This window comes from Stegostoma tigrinum, chromosome 20 (genome assembly GCF_030684315.1).
Source record: "Stegostoma tigrinum isolate sSteTig4 chromosome 20, sSteTig4.hap1, whole genome shotgun sequence".
Lineage (NCBI taxonomy): Eukaryota > Metazoa > Chordata > Chondrichthyes > Orectolobiformes > Stegostomatidae > Stegostoma > Stegostoma tigrinum.
The window spans coordinates 9,983,572-10,003,182 of record NC_081373.1 but is presented as its reverse complement, the minus strand read 5'-3'; the positions used below and the strand labels follow the sequence as shown (position 1 = coordinate 10,003,182).

At 43.3% G+C, this 19,611-nt stretch overlaps 1 protein-coding gene across 4 annotated transcripts in view; it reads right to left on the bottom strand.

Moving 5' to 3' along the window:
• zgc:123010 (uncharacterized protein LOC641500 homolog) overlaps positions 1-18,295 on the bottom strand; it is a 146,242-nt gene extending 127,947 nt beyond the window's left edge. For all 4 annotated transcript variants that reach the window (XM_048550998.2, XM_048550995.2, XM_048550997.2 and 1 more), the window contains exon 1: positions 18,166-18,295. In XM_048550998.2, the coding sequence (XP_048406955.1) occupies positions 18,166-18,211 (46 nt within the window). In that variant the 5' untranslated portion in view covers positions 18,212-18,295. The remainder of the gene's footprint in view (positions 1-18,165) is intronic.
• Positions 18,296-19,611: the final 1,316 nt, after the last annotated feature.

Here is a 19,611-nt window from a genome sequence, read left to right as displayed (position 1 = left end):
CATCACATGGGCATTATAGCCAAATGAACTGCCTTTGTAGTGTATTACTGGAAGTTAAACTGAAACTATATTGTGCACAGGCTCTGCAAGCTGCAAGACACAAAAGATGGGATCATCAGGGTGGCACGATTGTTACAAAGTCAGGCCGACGTGCAAAGCAGGAAGCTAAGACATGTGGCTCCTTTAGGAGATTTGTGCTTTTGTTTGTACTTAGGAATTTTAATAAAAAGTGTATGTCTGTGAGCAGCAGCTGAAGTTGCTAGAACAAGTGTATCAACAAAAACGTCCTACAGGTGGCACGCCAAACAGCAATCTTGTTCTGATGTTGGGACAACAATTTGAATTCAGTCAATTAATTTAAAACTAATGTCAGCCATTCAAAGCCAATTGAGCTTAATTCTGATAGTGTTGACAACCTTAAACCAATCATATTATAAAAATTTGATTCTGTCATTACAGGTATATGGACGAGGGCATGTGGAAAATCACAGACAGCCAACTGCCATCTGAAAGAGAGACAACTGCCACCTGCCAGCGTTGGCACTGTTCAGCACTCAGAGAGAGCCCATCTAATTAATCAAAGATGCCGTGGTATTTTAACTCAACGTCCTCATTGAAGAAATTATCGAGATAAAACAACCCCAGCAGCAGAATTAATGGTACAGTGGCTCAGTGGTTAGCACTGCTACCTCTCAGTGCCAAGAATCCAGGTTCAATCCCGCCCTCAGTCTGTGTGGAGTTTGCACATTCTCCCTGTGCCTGTGTGAGTCTCCCTCAGGTGCTCCAGTTTCCTCCCACAGTCCGAAGATGTGCAGGTTAGGTGGATTAGCCATGCTAAAATGCCCACAGTGTTCAGGGGTGTGTAGATTAGGTGGGTTACAGGAGGATGGGTCTGGGTGAGAATGGCTGAAGGTCAGTGTGGACTTGTTGGGCTGAAGGGCCTGTTTGCCTACTGTAGGGTAATGTCACGTAGATCCTGGAAGTCTGAAATAAAAACAGAAAGTGCTAGATATCTGGCAGCATCTGTAGAAAGAGAAACAGAATGAAATATCAAGTTCCAGTCTGACCTTTCTCCTGAACTGAAGATTGGAAAATGGCGGTTTTAATGGGGATGGGGTGTGGTGGAGAACAGATGGAAAAGGCAAAAGGAAAGTGTTCTCAGCGTCACCGGACCCGAAACATTAACTGATTTTTTTTGCTTCACAGATACTGCCAAACCTGCTGAGCTTTTCCAGCAACTTCATTTTTGCTCCTGATTTACAGCATCCACAGTTCTTTTGGTTTTTATTAGTAATGATAGTAGAGAAGCAATATCAATGAAGTGCAGATGTTATTAGCAGAAAATGGGCAGCACGGTGGCTCAGTGGCTAGCACTGCTGCCTTACAGCACTAGGGGCCCAGGTTCAATTCTAGCTTTTGGTGACTATGCGAATTATAGAATCTGGAGGCTTCCTCCCACAGACTGACGCTGTGCAGGTTAGATGGATTAGCCATGGTAAATGTGGGGTTACAGGAATAGGTTAAGGTGGTGGGGGGGGGGGGAGAAGAGAGAAGATGGGTCTGGGTGGGACATTCTTTGGAGAGTCAGTGTGAACTTGGTGGGCCAAATGGCCTGCTTCCACACTGCAGGGATTCTATGATCCCAGGAAAATAGGTCATCTCTGCTGAACACAAACTCATGCAAACAAGACACTCAGGATTGGAGAAGGGGCTTCCAAAAGGGAACAAACATACCCCTGCTCTGAACTCAATGACCTAAGCAGAAATTGAGGCACTATTCCTCCAGCCTGCCTTGGGCAGCAACAATGATAGCTTCATCGCCAGCATTACGAAGAACAACTTTACAATCGCAGGCTTAATTCATTGAATTTAAATTCCACCCACTGCCATGGTCGGATTTGAACCTGTGTCACAGGCACTCTAAGTCACCAGCCCAGTGACAATACCACTACACCAATATTGCCACTCAGCAGAAGGTGAGGTCTCCTGTAGGTGAACTGCAAGGACCAACTGCAGGCTCATTTCCCTGCCCATTACCAGTGAATGGAAGACCCATAAAAGAATATTATGGGTGGTTGGTTGGCTCGCCGAGCTGGTTTGTGGTTCCGCAGATATTTCATTATCCTGATGGAGGCTTCAGTGGAGGCGCTCTGATGATGTTACCTAGCAGGGTAATGAAACATCTGTGAACTAACGAAACAGCTCAGCGAGCCGATCAACCTCAATATCTACAACCTGAGCTACAAATCTGTTCAAAAACCTTAGAAACATTCAGAATGTTGAGATAGTGGCTCCTTCATGTGGAACTTAATTCAGCACGGGTTACTGGCTTCAGGACAGGAAGTAAAGGTCATTTATTGAAGGCAGTAGGGCAGCTTTTTCATTAAGATCTTACGATAAATTCCAACAGCTTCTAAAACTCTTCAGGAATGTAACTGGGTTATTCAGGAATTGGCACAGTTCAGGTAAGGCACTGGCAGCTTCTCAATTTTGCAGAGCACAAGGTTGTATTGCTCTACTAGCAGATTCCCAGTAAACTCGGCAACAGATGGAAGAGGGTCAGCTTTTCAAAGCCCATTGCTTTCGCAAAAAACTCACAGCACAGAGGAGGCACTTCGGCCCATCAAATCTGTGCTACAAACAAATACGACTACTTACACTCGGGACATGAATGGTGGCCTTGCCCAGCAATGCCCACATCCTGTGAAAAAGTTTGGGGGTAAAATGTGCCCAGTGTCTCAGCCAGCATTTGAATGAGATTCGGAAACCATCAGCTTAAACCTCTACTGTCAAAGAACATCTCCCAATCATTTCGTGGGAATCTTATCAAACATCTTTCACACCGAGCCACACATTAAGACATGTGTGGTTAGGGTCAAGGAACCTTTTTAAAAGGATAAAGAGAGAGGCTTAAGGTGGGACAGTGGTTTTGGGAGGTACAGAGATCAAGTGGTTGAAAACTCCTGTAATGCTCATGGGAAAGCAACAGTCGTGCAATTGACCCGGGTTGCTGGCATTTCAGAGCATTACCAAAGGAGGTGCTGTGTGTGGATGAGATATTAAACACTATGCCCTACTGCTCTCTGAGTTGGATGTACCCGTTCCCCTGGATCCAATGAAAAAGCTGCTCAGAGAATATGCTGAGGCTGTGCATGCACTGACCAACATGCAGATGCAGTAGTCCTGGAATTCATTGTCATGCATGGACCTCAAGGTCGGCACAGCAACAGAAAAAATTAGAGGGAACATAGGGGGAAAGTGGTTTATACTGTAGTGTTTATGACATGCAAGGTTACTAGGAGATAGTAAGAACTGCCAATGCTGGAGTCGGAGATAACACTGTGTGGAGATGGAGGAACACAGCAGGCCAGGCAGGATCACAGGAGCAGGGAAGTTGATGTTTTGGGTCTGAAAAGGGTCTGAAGAAGGGTCCCGACCCAAAACACCAACTTGTGCTATCTCATGCAAGGCTACTAGCCTTGTTTTCAATTCAGACATATCTAGAATAAGCATGTTTTGTCTTAGCTCAATTCTGAAGTAATTCTCTCAGTTCAGTTCAAGTACAGAAGCAGGTTTAGTCTCTCTCCTAGGAGGAGAATTCAGGGCAGATCAGGAGATACGTTACTTCAGCAGAAGGGTAATTTGCGTACCTTCCAAACCAGAAGTGTTTGGTTAGAAAGCTGTAGGTTATTACAACTGAAAAAAAGTTTAGGCTCCCAGATTTCTGGAAATGTTCCCGTCAACAGATTTGGTAGGGACTTATCAAACTGTTTTTCCACAGTCCACAATGAAACTCACAAATCAGTAGATAGCACTTTAAAGACCCGAGAAAACATGTATAATTTCTGCAGACTCACATCTCTACAACTGATAGTGTTGGGAAATGTGTTGAAACATAGCTAGACAACTTTAACACACACAAACGATCTTCAATATTTAATATTTAAACATTTTCTGAAGAAGGGTCTTAACCCGAAATGTCAGCCTTCCTGCTCCTCTGATGCTGCTTGGCCTGCTGTGTTCATCCAGCTCTACACCTTGTTATCTCAGACTCCAGCATCGGCAGTTCCTACTATCTCCTAGAGACTATTGACTAGAGTTAACCCCTTTTTGTGACCACCATAGCTATTGGACCTTGATACATTATGAACCATTAGTGCTAATCTTTACCAGCAGTATTAACTATGTCACCAGGTTGTCTATTATGGTGCTCAGCAATAAGAACTGTATGATGTAGCTTAGTGACAAATTTTGCATTCTGAATGTGCAAGGAACTGCATTCAACTCAAGCCATATCTGGTCAATTTCACTGGAGAATTCTTGACAAATGCGAAAACCCCAGTCTGATCACTACATCGCAATTCACAATGCAAAGAAAAAATAAACTTGCACTTTTATAGACAACAAAAACAAACTGCTGGAAAAGCTCAACAGGTCTGGCAGTATCTGTGAAGAAAAATCAGAGTTAATGTTTCCGGCCCGGTGACCCTTTGTCATAACTACTAGACCCAAAACTTTAACTCTGATTTGTCTCCATGGATACTGCCAGAACTGCTGAGCTTTTCTAGCAACTTCTGTTTTTGTTTCTGATTTACAGTATCTGCAGTTCTTTAGTTTTGCACTTCTATGGCCCTTTTCACAAATTCAATAAAGTGCCCAAGGATATTAAACTGTAGGTGCATGTAACTAGGTCTTGAAGGACCGGGCCCATTTTTAGCAGAAAATATTCTGAGAAAAACAGAGGTATGTTCAAGGGCAGATCTAAATGCTAAATTTGTTAGTTATTCATTCATGTGCAGTGGGCTCTACTGGCTAGATCAGCATTTACTGCCTGTCTCCAGTTGCCGTGGAGAAAGCGATGCTGAGCTGGTAACTTTAATTGCTGTAGTCATTGGACCACAGGCATGCTGAAGCGAGAGAGATTTCCAGGATATTAACCCAGTGACAATGAACAAACAGGGACATAGTTCCAGATGTGTGTCACTTAAAGGGAGGAATCTGCAGGTGGTGGTGTTCCTATGTGTATCCTCTTAGGTGGGGAAGGTGATGGCCTAATGGTGTTATTGCTGGATTGCTGATCCAGAGACCCAGGTAATGTTCTGGGGACCCAGGCTCATATCCTACCACGGTAGATAGTGGAATTTGAATTCAATACAAATCTGGGAGTTAAGAGTCTAAGATGACCATGTCAACCCATTTGGCTCACTCATGTCCTTTAGGAAAGGAAAACTGCCATCCTTACCTGATCTGGCCTATGTATGATGCCAGACTCACAGCAACGTGGGTGACTCTTAACTGCCCTCTGGGTAATTAGGGTTGGGCAATAAATCCTGGCCTAGCTAGTGGAGCCCGCATCCCATGAAAGAAGAAAACATAGGAGAGATTGGGAGTTTGGAAGATGCTTTCGAAGGAGACTTGGTAAGTTCCTGCAGTCGAGCTTGTAGACACTGTTGCTACTGGATTTCAGTCACGAACGTAAAGTGGTGGATGGGATGCCAATCAAACCTTTTCCTGAATAAGCTTCACAAGCATTGTTGGGGGCTGCTTTCAGGATTGTATCTTAGCTATGCAGATAGGTTCAAAGTTCTGGACGTGTAAAAACTCACAAGGGCTGGTCTGATCAAGGTTTATAAAATGATGAAGGGATTAGATGGCATTTATAGATATCAATTTTTTTAACTGGATCTATTAGGAAGGACCAGGGTTCATGTTACACATGTTACAAAGAGTAGATCTGGGTTGGATATTAAGTCAATGTAAGATAATAAAATGTGAGGCTGGATGAACACAGCAGGCCAAGCAGCATCTCAGGAGCACAGCTTGGATTCTCCAGCATCTGCAGTTCCCATTATCTTGGATATTAAGTCATTTGCATTTTCCTCAGGCAATAAGTGAATGAAGCATTGTTCACTGCATATCACAGAGGCTCAGTTATTTTTACTAGCTGGGGTGAATATTGCCTCTGCAAGGCAGGAGTAATCTGTGTATTTAAATCAGGGTCCATGCAGTATCCTGCACTAACTGCAATCATCCAAACAGAATGCACTGAATTTTTTTGTCTTGTCCTGGATTTAGATCATGTATTTGCGATCGCACTTTTGTCACCTCCTGCAGCACTACACACATCTAATACTTACTGTCCTCCCATCCTGACCTCTCACCCACCTTGAGTTTATCATGCATTCATCTGCCTCGGGCCCAAACTCTGGAATTCTCCTTGTTAACCCTTCCATGCTAAAGCTCACTTATCGAGTCATCAAGTCATACAGTATGAAAGCAGAGCTTTTGGTCCAACTCAACCAGACATCTCAAAATTCTTTGGGCATGTTTTTTAGTTATCTGCCCTAATTCCTTCCAAGTGGTTCCATGACAAATTTTGTTTGACACAGCTCCTGTTGAGCACCTTGGGAATTTTGTGATGTTAAAGGTGCTAGATAAATGTGAGCTCTTGTTTTTCTACCTCTCCCAGGCAATCCATGGTTCCAAGTGGTAGACAGAAAATAAACAAGGCACCATGAATATATCTTGATATTATTGCATGTTCAAATTGGATAATCCAACCTCTCCCTATGTTTTCCATTGTTTACTAAATATCTTTCCTTCAACATTACAACAAAATAATTAGTCAGCCAGTCACATTTACAAGCGTCGACCTATTAATTTATCACATCAAAGCAAAAACATTTAGCCAAAAACCACAAGGTACGTCAAATGTATGCACTGACATTTAGAAGAGGAGCTGAGTGTTCTGATCATGTAATTTTAGTTCCCATAAGAGAGATGTGAAGTTCGAATGAAGTCATCGACTTAATTGAAAGAGCCAAACATACAGCTGGAGAGAGGCATTTGTATCTGGATCAGCGCTCTTCCTGTGATTCAGCTGGTGGCACTCTCACCTCTGAGTCAGAAGGTTATGGTTTCAAATCCAAATTGTACTCCAGGGCCAGGCAGTGGCTATGTTGTTGGACTAGTACATCCAGAGGCCATAACTAGGGATATGGGTTCAAAACCTGCTATGGCAGATGATGAAATATGAATTCAATAAAACAGCACTAAAAAAGGTGGTCATTGTGGCAATGAGTTATAACATGCATGTGACCTCAGGCCCTCCCAAACGGATCCTGTTGAAAAACACTGCTACATGCAGATGCCATTGTTATTATATAATCGTTGATCAGATCAGGCTTTGCGCATGTACACAAGCCTGTCTAACTATGATGTAATTAGTAAACTAGGAATTAATCATGCGTTCCCCCACCTCTAACCACTGCCAAAGCCACATTATCGCTCATGATATGTAGGGAATCAAACTGGCTACAGTATTCCAACACAGACACATCGAAGGACCAAAAAGGCAGATTTTAAGAAAGGTAACATGAAAAATCACTTATAAAAATTCATCTGGTTCACCAGTGTCTTTACCTGGTCTGGCCTATCTGTGCCCTCTTGGCAATCAGAAATGACAACTAAGATGGAAGCCTAGACATTGACACCAACATTGCATGAACAAATAAATCAAAATTGAGCACAACATTCAAAATCGACACTCCAGGACAGTGATTTTTCTTTGAAGATTATTTGTCAGCTCAGGACCCATACACTGGAGAGGAACAAAGTCATCCTCAATCCCATGGGACAGCCTAGGGAGGAGAAATAGTTGTCTTCAGATAAGATATTACACAAAGGTCCCCTCAGCCCTCCAGAGAGAGAGAGAGAGAGAGAGAGAGAGAATGTAAAAATTTCCACTGCCATAATTTTGAAGACAGGCAGATGGGTTCTATTTATGCCCTAGTAAATAGATATCCTTCTACCAACATCAGTAAAAAGAGAAATTATCTGGTTATCCCACTGCTATCTGTGGAGCTTGCAGTGTACAAATTGGCTACCATACATCCTAGATTACAGCAGTGAATATTGTGTATCGGTGTGGGGACTCTGAATTGCAATTATGTCAACAACAACAATAAAAACAACGTTGCTGGAACAGCTCAGCAGGTCTGGCAGCATCTGTAAAGGAAAAAAAACTGAGGTAGCATTTCGGGTCCAGTGACCCTTCCTCATAACGGTTCTGAGGAAAGGTCACTGGACCCGAAATGTTAACTGTGTTTGCTCCTCCACAGATGCTGCCAGACCTGCTGAGCTTTTTCAGCAACTTTGTTTTTGTTCCTGATTTACAGCATCCGCAGTTCTTTTGGTTTTTATTGCAATTATGTAACAGAGTCGCTCCTCAGGGCATAAATAGTACAGCCTGGGAGGAGTTGAGAGAGAAGACAAACAACTGGAGATGAAGACAATCGTTGAGAGTGGTTGTGGGGAGTTTAGAAAGTTTCACCATGTAGAGATCCTCAAACTCCTTTTGTCTCTGGGGCCAAAGACACATGGATATCCTATTGGTCTTATCCCCTTTCAATCTCTAGGTGAGGTGATGGCCTAGTGGTATTATTACTGGACTGTTGATCCACAGATCTCAATAAAACAAATGCAGAGAGGCATGTGGAGTAGACCAACTAGTATTAGGCAGTAGAATGCTCTAATATAACAGTAAGATCAGAGGCTGGTATCTCTGAGCCCAATTCTGAAGACAGTTCTTGACCCCATCATGTCCTTGATCAGACTATCATCGACATAAACTCATTGGTTTAGGCATAAAACCACATGAAAAAAAAATGTCATTAAACTTCAAAAGTACTTAATTGGCTCTAAAGTTCTTAGAGCCACACAAAGTCATGATAGATGTCACAAAAACGCAAGTCTTTATTTTCATAATCTAATGACAGCATGGGGTTATTTCAAACAGGGTGAGGTATGAAAATAGGGCGGTCTTGCTAAGACTATACAATGCCATACCAGGAATACTGTGAACACCTTATCTGAGGTAAGATTACTGGCATTGGATCCCAGGTATGGAGGGATTGTCTGAGGAGAAAGGGTTGAGTAGGTTCAGCCTGTACTCACTGCATTTGTAACAATGAGAGATGACTTATAGAAATATACAAGATTCTTATGGAGCTGGAGGGAGTTGCAATACAAGGTTAACGGGGAATGTATGGTAGTCTGTTCAGCCATGATCATATTGAATGGCAGAGAGGGTGTGAGTGACCAAGTATTGCTTTAAATTCATATGCTTTTGTATTACAGTACTGTTTGTTTTGTTTCATCAATAAAAAACTTGTTTCCTCAGGAGACGATTTTATAAAGCACATGAGAATGTTTGAAAGAAACATTTGCTTGTAGTATTAATGTTTTTAATATAGAGTCATAGAGTGTAACAACGTCCCTACAGTCATTGAGTCATACAGAATGCAAATAGGCCCTTCGTTTCAACTGGTCCATGTTGATCACTTTCCCAAACGAAACAAGTCCCACCTGTCTGTGCTTGGCCCATAATCGCTCCAAACCTTTCCTATCCATGTGCTTATCTAATTATCTTTTAGATCGTAGAGGTGGTGGGTTATGGCGTAGGTGGGTCTGGGTGGGATGCTCTGAGGTTTGGTGTGGACTTGTTGGGCCAAAAGGGCCTGTTTCCACACGGTAGAGATTCTATGAATTCTATGCTGTAAATGAGCCTGCATCCACCACTTCCTCTGGTAGTTCATTCCTATTCTCTTTTCAAGAAAAAAAAATCTTTTTTCAAATCTTTCTCCTCTCACCTTAAAAATATACCTCCTAGTCTTGAAATCCCCACCCACGGGAAAAGATGCCCATCTGCCATTTACCTTATCTATACCCTTCATCAAAAACGTAGCTCCTATTACTCTCCGATAACAAAGTGTGGAGCTGGATGAACACAACTGGCTGAGCAGCATCTTAGGAGCACAAAAGCCGACGTTTCGGGTTCTGATGTAGGGTCTAGGCCTGAAACATCAGCTTTTGTGCTCCTGAGATGCTGCTTGGCCTGCTGTGTTCATCCAGCCTCACATTTTATTATCTCGGATTCTCCAGCATCTGCAGTTCCCATTATCTCCTATTACTCTCAAGTTGTTTTGCAATAGGACTTTTTTTTAAAATTTGTTTCATGAGAGGAGGGCATCATTAGCTATTTATTGCCCATCTCTAATTGCCCAGGGGCAGTTAAAAGTCAATTACAGTGCTGTGAGTCTGGAGTCACAAGCAAGGATGGCAATTTCCTCCCCTAAAAGACATTAGTAAATAAGGGTTAACTGGTAAACAGTAGATTCTTGATTCTATTGAACTCAAATTCCACCATCTGCCACAACATTACCTCGATCTCTGGATTAACAGTCCAGTAATAATACCACTAGGCCATCTCAGTGATTGAAAGGGGATCGTTGAGTCCAGAGATAAACAAGTTTGAGAATCACCACATTGTGAAGCTTTCTAAAGCAAAGATATTCAAGCCCGATGTAAGAAGAGGAAAACAACAAGCAAGAAAGTAAAAGAAACATGCAGTTATTGGACACAGCCACAGGAAATGCCAAAGGTCTTTGCAAACAATGATTTATACTGGAAGAGCCGTCAGTGTTGTAATGTAATGAAACAACTCTGGCGTATAAACTGGCATTCAGACAATTTGGCCAAAGTGCTGTACTCAAACAACCATTCCATTATATCGCATGTCAAGGACGCTGACTAGCTTAAAACACTGTTTAATCGAGTATTTCTGGAAAGATCTCTAATGTTATGAAAGAATTGCTAAAATAAACAGACCCAGATGTGTGACGATCAGTGATACATCCCAATAGCTGTGTCCCAAAAATCTCAATAAGCAGATTTGTTAAATTTTGCTGACATAACCTCTGCTTTCAGCACCCCAGCTCTGAGTCAAGGGACAAGCCTCAGCTGCCAGCAATTGAAAGATAATCCATGATGACCCTTTATTGAGTTCCATTCCTCAAGCTTACTGCTTTTCCCCTTCCTCAAGACAGCTGTTTAAAACCTACCTCTTTAGCTAAGCTTTTGGCCCTTGATTTCAATACCTCCATTATCTAAAATCTCAAAGAACAGTGTGTTATCTTTTGCCTTGATGTTTCACAACATTCTGGACTCAATACTAAGATCAGCAACTTCAGATTATAACCATCCTTCCTGTTTCCTAGGACACTAAGTGTTAGTGTAGATATATCCTGAATAAACCTAGCAACAGCACCACAAGTAAAATATTCCACAGAGAAGAACATTCATTCGCAACACACTTTAAAAATACTTCAACGCTAATTGTAACAATGGCCAGCCACTTCAAAAAGAGACACTGTAATTTTTGATGCCATGTTTACCAAACAGTTTCAACATTTGGGAAACGTGCCAGCAACAAACTTAGAACAAGTATTCAGGTAGAGTGTAAAGCAATAACCAAACATGTTTCTGTCATGGTCTTACAGCATATATCTCGTGCTCCCATCCCAATCGCACAAAATGGGTCCACTGCTCACTCTAGTGATCACCACCTGCCTCCTGGTAGAGTTAAATTTAGTTTAAGGTACGTTGGTGCACAGGGCAAATTCTTAGATTTTCACACAGAAGGGTCATTTGCCTTGAAAACGTTGTAACTTGTACCATTCAACCTAAATCATGACGACATCATTGCTATGTAAACAAGCAGGAGGCGAAGGAACAAAAACAGAAGTTGCTGGAAAAGCTCAGCAGGTCTGGCAGCAACTGTGAAAGAGAAAACAGAGTTAACGTTTCAGGTCCGGTGACGAGTTCAGAGAAAGGATCAACAGACCCGAAACGGTTAACTCCATTTTCTCCTTCACAGATGCTGCCAGACCTGCTGAGCTTTTCCAGCAACTTCTGTTTTTGTTCCTGATTTGCAGCATCCACAGTTCTTTTGGTTTTTCTTTAAGCAGAGGATAAGCCTGGTTCAAACAATGGCACCTCATTAATGCACTGAAGCATTTGACTGAAAATAATTCTGGTTTCATTTCTTGTTTGGTGGCCATACTTTCAGTTTCTGAGGTCTGAAGCTCTGGAATTCGCTTCCTTTGCTTCCCATTTCTCTCCTTCACTTTCCTCCTTTAGGACACTCCTTATAACCTACCACCTCTTGTTTAGTCTAACCTTTTATCCCTTATGGTTCAGTTTTATAACTTGTTTTGTAAGTCAGTGAAGCAATTTGAGAGGTTTCAGTAGGCACGGTGGCTCAGCAGTTAGCACTGCAGCCTCACGGCGCCAGGGACCCAGGTTCGATTAAGGCGACTGTCTGTGTGGAGTTTGCAATTCTCCCCGTGTCTGCATGGGTTTCCTCCGGGTGCTCCGATTTCCTCCCACAGTCCAAAAGATCAGTCATGCTAAATTGTCCATAGTGTTCAGGGGTGTGTGGGTTATAGGGGGTTGGGTCTGGGTGGGATGCTTCAAGAGGCGGTGTGGACTTGTTGGGCCGAAGGGCCTGTTTCCACACTGTAGGGAATCTAATTATGTTAAAAAGGTGCTATGTTTGCTGTCTCAGTAACAAAAACAGTGACACCATCACAACATGGAATATTCACTGCAACTCCAAATGGTCTTCACTATTTGCAGTTCAATTAAATATATTCAAAGAGGTGTTCACTCTCATCATCCTGAATCATGTTATATATCCAAAGGAGGGCAAAACAATTTTCTTCCTTCATTTTTATAGTTGATTGAGAGACAAGGTGATGTATCTACTAGTGGTCCTCTCAGGTAGTGCAACCTTCAATGCTTTATGCGATGGTTTGAGTCATCAATTTTCACAGCTTTGCAGGTTTATCCAAACTGACACTGACCCTCCAGCCAAAGTTGGTTTCATGTGAAATGGGCACAGGATAAATTTCAAACTAGCACCTTATGGTCAAACAGGGAGAAGATTAGTTGGGGTTTGACAGACTTGTCCCTGGACAAAAATGGTCCTTCACTATGAGCTGGTCGCAAGTTTCAGTTGGAGATACGCCCAAAGGTAGTTTCAACAAGTACCATCCCCAAAATTGGCACGTATTTATTGAATGGCTTTAATGTGCATGAATATCTCAGCTGCATTACAGGAAAGACAATTAGAAGAAAGACATATAAAATTAATGTACAAAAGAAATACATACAAAACCCTAATGAGATCATTAGGACACGTGACTGTCCAATTGGTTAAGATCATTTTTTTTCCATTTTGGCAGTTTCTATTGGCCAGAAACTAATTTGGATCAGTCATTTAAATACTGTAGCTCCAAAAGCAGGTCAGAGATATGGAATTCCGCTGTAACTACCGCTTAGCTCCCACTTGCTTGGATGGGTGCAGTTCCAACTACATTCAAGAAGCTCGACACTATCTAGATCCAAGCAGCCCGCTAGACTGGCCACAAACATTCATTCCCTCTACTCTGACGCTCGGTAGCAGCAGTGTACACTATCTGCAGGATACACTGCAGAAATTCAACAAGGATCCTCCAACAGCACCTTCCAAACTCACAACCACTTCTATCCAGAAGGACAAGGGCAGCAGATACATGGGAACACCACCACCTTCAAGTTCCCCTCCAAGCCATTCACCATCGTGACTTGGAAATATATTCAGTATCAGTGGGTTAACCTCCTAGAAGTTCCTCCTTAATGGCATGGTGAGTCTACCTGTAACGTATGGACTGCAATGAATCAAGAGGGCAGCTCACAAACACCTTCACAAGAGCAATTAGAGAAGGGTAATAAATGCTGGCCGAACCTGGAATGCTCCTATCCAGTATCAGGATAACATAACTATAATAATAAGGTTTCGAGGCTATACTTAAATTGTAAGGAGAAGTAGCGAGGCAACGAATTTGGATTGAATGTTCCTCACAGTGGAGCTAAAGATTCTTCTACCAGTAAAAGAATGAAAAAGGTGGGGAAACACTCAAGGAAGAGCCAGAGGGCTGTAGGACATGTTGAGTAGATGAGAAAGTGCACTTATCAACTAAGCCAAGACTGTGCAGGTAATTGAAGACAATTTGAAATGTAATACATTGGATGACCGTAAGCCAGTGCAGGTCAGGGAGCAATGGATGAGAATAGCATAGTATGGGCAGTTTAACTTTGAACAAGTTGTAATTTGTAGAGGTGGAGGATATGCAGGTGATGTAACAGAAGCTTTACATGCAGAGTTGAGCATCAATGACCACACCCATGAACAGACCACAAATCCTTTGTAAAATATGTTGCATCTTTACATATTCATGACTTGGGTGTACCTGTAGTGTAGTGTAATTTCCAAGAGGACATCCACCACAGTATTCCAGTTTACCCAAATATACCCACCGAACTTATCTCCACCTATACAAAATCCACAAACCTGACTGCCCTGGTCGACCCACTGACTCCAACTGCTCCTGTCCCCACTCCCCACCCCCACCCCCGAACTTATCTCTACCTATAAACCATTCCAACTCCCCCTCCCATTCCTCAGATGACATCTCCATCCCGGGCCTCCTGCAGTGTCACAATGATGCCACCTGAAGGTTACAGGAACAGCAACTCATATTCTGCTTGGGAACCCTGCAGCCCAGTGGTATCAATGTGGACTTCACAAGCTTCAAAATCTCCCCTTCCCCCACTGCATCCCAAAACCAGCCCAGCTTGTCCCCACCTCCCTAACCTGTCCTTCCTCCCACCTCTAGCCCACCCCCATCTCCGACCTACTAACCTCATCCCGCCCCCTTGACCTGTCCGTCCTCCCTGGACTGACCTATCCCCTCCCTAACTCCCCACCTGCACTCACCTTTACTGGCTCCATCACCGCCTCTTTGACCTGTCTGTCTCCTCTCCACCTTTCTTCTCTTCTATCCATCTTCTATCTGCCTCCCCCTCTCTCCCTATTTATTTCAGAACCCTCTTCCGCTCCCCCATTTCTGAAGAAGGGTCTAGGCCCAAAATGTCAGTTTTCCAGCTCCTCTGATGCTGCTTGGCCTGCTGTGTTCATCCAGCTCCACACTTTGTTACCCAAATATACTACTTGTTCACAGTCATTTCATCTCTGGGAAATGAAGGAATGTACACTTTAAGGTAGAAGCTGAATTAATATACAGTTATTTAACATGAAGCCACTAAATAAAAAAAAATTCAACATAATCTGCTTTGTGTGCATATCTACAGCAGGAACACCTTTACAATTCTCAAGGTGTGCCAGAACAGCAAAGCTGTTGATTCCACATTATCCCACTGCATTAAATTGCTCCTTAAAACGCAATTACTTTTTACAATGCAGCATATAGTCCATGCCATACATCAATCTCGTGGTTGCCTTCAGACTGGGACAAAGCCGGCCACAAAAAAACCATCAAAATCACTTTGGGATCTAACCAGAACAAAGCTCTGTTCAGGTCTCTGGGATGCGTTGTGTTGGTTGCATTTTCATGCCTTTGATCATTCATGGAATGTGGACATCACCAGCATTTTCACCCATCCCTAATTGCTCTTGAAGTGAACATTTCTGGGGGCAGCTACCTGGCCCCACATTGCTGTGGGTCTGGAGTCACGTGTATGCCAGACTGGGTAAAGATGGTCAATTTCCTTCCGATGCTGTCACACTCGACCATGACAGTTGTCATGGTCACCATTATTGAAACTAGCTTGAATTCAAACATCACCGGGTGGGATTCAAATTAACCTGGAACTCTGAATTGCTCATCTATTGGAAAGTCCCACTGGGCTCTCACCTTACTGCATGCTGGTACGGTCAGGAACTGAGTCTACACATTTGCATTAACAATTTAAAGATACCAACATATCAATCCAATGATACACACAACTACATAAACAGTGTACTCTCTATCCAATATAATAACTTTCATTTACATAGTACCCAAGATAGTCAACAGTGGTTTACAGGTGCATTAACTGAATCTGACACTGGGCTACATAGGAACAGGAGTAGACCATTCAGACTATCAAGCCTCCCTGCCATTCAATATGATCATTTGATCAAATGCTTCAATGCTTTTTACTCACTACATCCTGAGGAGTGGCACAGTGGCTAGCACTGCTACCTCAAAGCACCAGGGGCCCAGGTTCAATTCCACCCTTTGTGTGACTGTGTGTGGAGTTTACACATTCACTCTGCGGTGGTGTGGGTTTCCTCTGGGTGCTCCAGTTTCCTCCCACAGTCAAAATTAGTGTAGGTTAGGGTGGATTGCCCATAGTGTCTAGAGATGTGTGGGTTAGCCATGGGAAATGTAGCATTACAGGGATGGGGTGGGATACTCTTTGGATAGGGTCAGTGTAGATTCAAATGGCCTGCTTCCACACTGAAAGGATTCTATCATTCATGCCCTATACACAATGGGTAATCAATCTCTACCGTAGACATTCTCCTCCCCAACCCCCCGAGATAGGGAATTCTCAAGGTTCACAATCCTTCAAGTAAATCAAATTCTCCTCATCTCACACTCAAATGACAGCCCCCTTATGTTTAAACTGTGCCCCCTGGTTCTAGATGCTCCAGTTAGGGGAAACATTTACCCTGTCTGCCCCTTTAGTATTTTGTCAGTTTCAATAAGATCGCCTCTCATTCATCAATACTCTAGAGGCCCAGTTTGCCCAATCTCTCTTCATAAGACAGTGCTACCATCCTGAGGGAGGTTTGCTGAACCACCCATTGTACCCCCTCTACGGCAATAATACCTTTCCTGTGATAACAAAGCTAAAATATAAGATGATATTAGGATGGCTGACCAAAAGCTTAGCAAGTAAAGTAAGTTATAAGGAATCTCTTAGATGGAAACAAGAGACAGGTCAACTTATGGAGGGAATTACACAGGTCAGAGGTTTAGATTGAATGGACAGCCAGAGACTTTTTCCTAGGGTGGAGGTAGCTATAACAAGGGGGAATAGTTTTAAAATGAGTGGAGGTAGATATTGGGGAAGCATCAGAGGTAGGTTCTTTCTTCAGAGAGTAGTTGGGACATGGAACGTATTGCCGGAGAGGGTAATGGAGTTGGCCTCATTAGGGGCATTTAAGCAGCTATTAGATAGGCATAGGGATGATGGTATAAGGTAGGGGTGGAGGTTAGGTAGACCTTAGGTTTAGGGTAAAAGTTTAGCACAACATCGTGGGCCGAAGGGCCTGTACTGTGCTGTGCTGTGTTCAATGTTCTTAAGGGCCAGACAGTTGAAATGAAAGAAAAGTAGATCACAGAATCCGTAGAGTGTGGAAACAGGCCCTTCAGCCCAACAAGTCCAGACTGACCCCTGGAGCATCCTGCCCAGACCTATACCCTATAACCCACCTAATCCAGGTCTCTGGTGCTGTGAGGCAGCAGTGCTAACCATTGAGAAACTGTGCCACTCTACAGAGATCAATTGTTCTAATTTATCTAGATAACGCACAGTCCAATTTTGGAGAAGTTGCCTGCTACATTACCACAGTGCGGGGCTTTCGTTCAGCTTCCGTCAAGTCAGAATGATGCAGGTTTCCGAACTTCACTCCAAAAGTTTTGAGCAAATCCTTTCAGATGGACAATACGAACCCTGGAACTAGGCTGTGAGGCACTGTCAAAGTCTCTTTTCACAGGAGATCTATCAGGGCACACCACAGATTCTATAGCACTGAAAAATTAACAGGGAGTGTCTAGAACAACTACTGCTAATATCAAACCCAACAACAAAAGCCAGCTACTTCGCCACGTCCCTGGGATCTTGCTATGCCTAGAACTTTTTTGCTTCCACGTCTGTATTACTGCACAGAAAAATAACTGTTTAGACTTAGGAAACGTCAAGAGACTGAGACTTGTTAACGACATGGGAACAATGAACATTTTACATCAGCAACAATACCCTTGTAACTGCCCTGATCGGGTCAAATCATTTGCAGAGGGGCTACACTCGCAGGAAATGCAATTAGCCTGTACAGAAGGCAAGGCTTTTTCTATTTAGAAATACATTTTGTTTTGAGAAACTCAACAATGGCGCTTATTAACTGACAGCACAGTTAGTTAAAAGGGGATAGAAGAAAAACGGTTTTTTTTAGGTAACACAGCTTCCTACAATATTCGCCTGGCAGTTCGTTTTCAGAGTAATTCCAAGTATTTTCAAGGCGAAGGTTGTGTGGAGAGGAGCGACAAACTTTAAACAAAGTTAACTTTTTTTTCCCTCCCTCTGTTCTTATCAATGCCAGGCCTTGCACTATCAATCGGGGAGGATTCCCAGCTGATATTGGGAGGGTTCTCAACGGGAGTAAGGGAGGCCAGGATGGGATTCACAGTCTCCCGATGAGGAACACAAACTCACCTCTGGGGATGCCCAGCAGCCTGTATAGGTCCCTTACTGATAACATATCGCCCCGGGTTCCTCATGCTCCCAGCGCTCGCTATCTCGGGGCGACACAAACCACCGTCGGTGTCCCTGCCCCGCTGTAAAACCCGCCCGACTAGCGGAGGGAATGGGTCGGTGCAGAAACGTCCAAAAGGCATCAACGTTTTTGCATTCCTTTTCCGGGAGGTGCAATATTTTATCTGCAACATTGCAATTCAATGCAACACGCCATTGGTGCCTTTTGCAAAGTTTATGCGTAGATACTTAAAGCTTGCTCTAAAATATTAATGTAAGGGAATAAAACAATTAACTGCGGATGCTGGAAATCTGACAACAGAAATTTCCAGTGGCTCAGTGGTTACAACTATTGCCTCATTACACCACGCAGGCAGGTTCGATTCCAGCCTCTGTTTGCTCTGTGTGTGTGTGGAGTTTGTACGTTTTCCCCATGCCTGTGTGGGTTGACGCAGTCCAAAAACGTGCAGGATTAGGTAAATTGCCCATAGTGTCCAGGGATACCTGGATTAGCCAGAGGGGTTACAAGGATAGCGTAGAGGGGTGAGTCTAGATGGGATTTGCTCGGAGAGTGGGTGTGGTTTTACCCCGAACACTGCAGGATTTCAAGGGAAAGCTTAGCATCTTTCGGAGAGAAAACAGTAATGTTTTGAGTCCAATGACTGTTCCCTGCTTTCTCTCCGCAGATGCTGTCAGACCTGCTGAGTTTCTCCAGCACATTTCTGTTTTGGTAATAATGTTGTCAAGTAACTGTTGAAGGGTCTAGGGCCGAAACGTCAGCTTTCCTGCTCCTCTGATGCTGCCCGGCCTGCTGTGTTCATCCAGCTCTACACCGTGTTCAGTAACTGTTGAATTCATTTATATTGTAGATGTACCTGTTCTGAAACAAAACATATGGTTCCACACCCTCCACATCACCTCTGTCTTGCTTGGTCATTGCTGCCTTATCCATCAGGAATTTTCCTTTGGATAAATTTTACACAGATAGTTGTCAATGGGCAGCACAGACTCTACTCCTCAGTCACCTACTTCAGGCCTCTCTCCGGGCAATTGGATAATGCTGGGACAGACCAGCTTTCTCCGTATGCGACCTCTCATCTGGGCCATTGAAATTCTCTCCTGGTCAATGTCTACATCTCGGAGTCTCAGTAATATTGAGTCATGGGGCATGGGTGTTTCCGGCCAGGCCAGCATTTATTGCTTGCCCCTAATTGCCCAGTGAGCAATTAAAAATCAAGCACATTGCTGTGGGTCTGGAGTCACACGTAGGCCAGACCAGGTAAGGACGGCAGCTTCTTTCTCTCAAGTACTATAGCCCAGATCTTGATAAGTCCTGTCCAGCTGACAAAATGAACTAGATTGACTCCCTGTCCAGCCATGTCTCTATTTAAAATCAAAACTCATTCT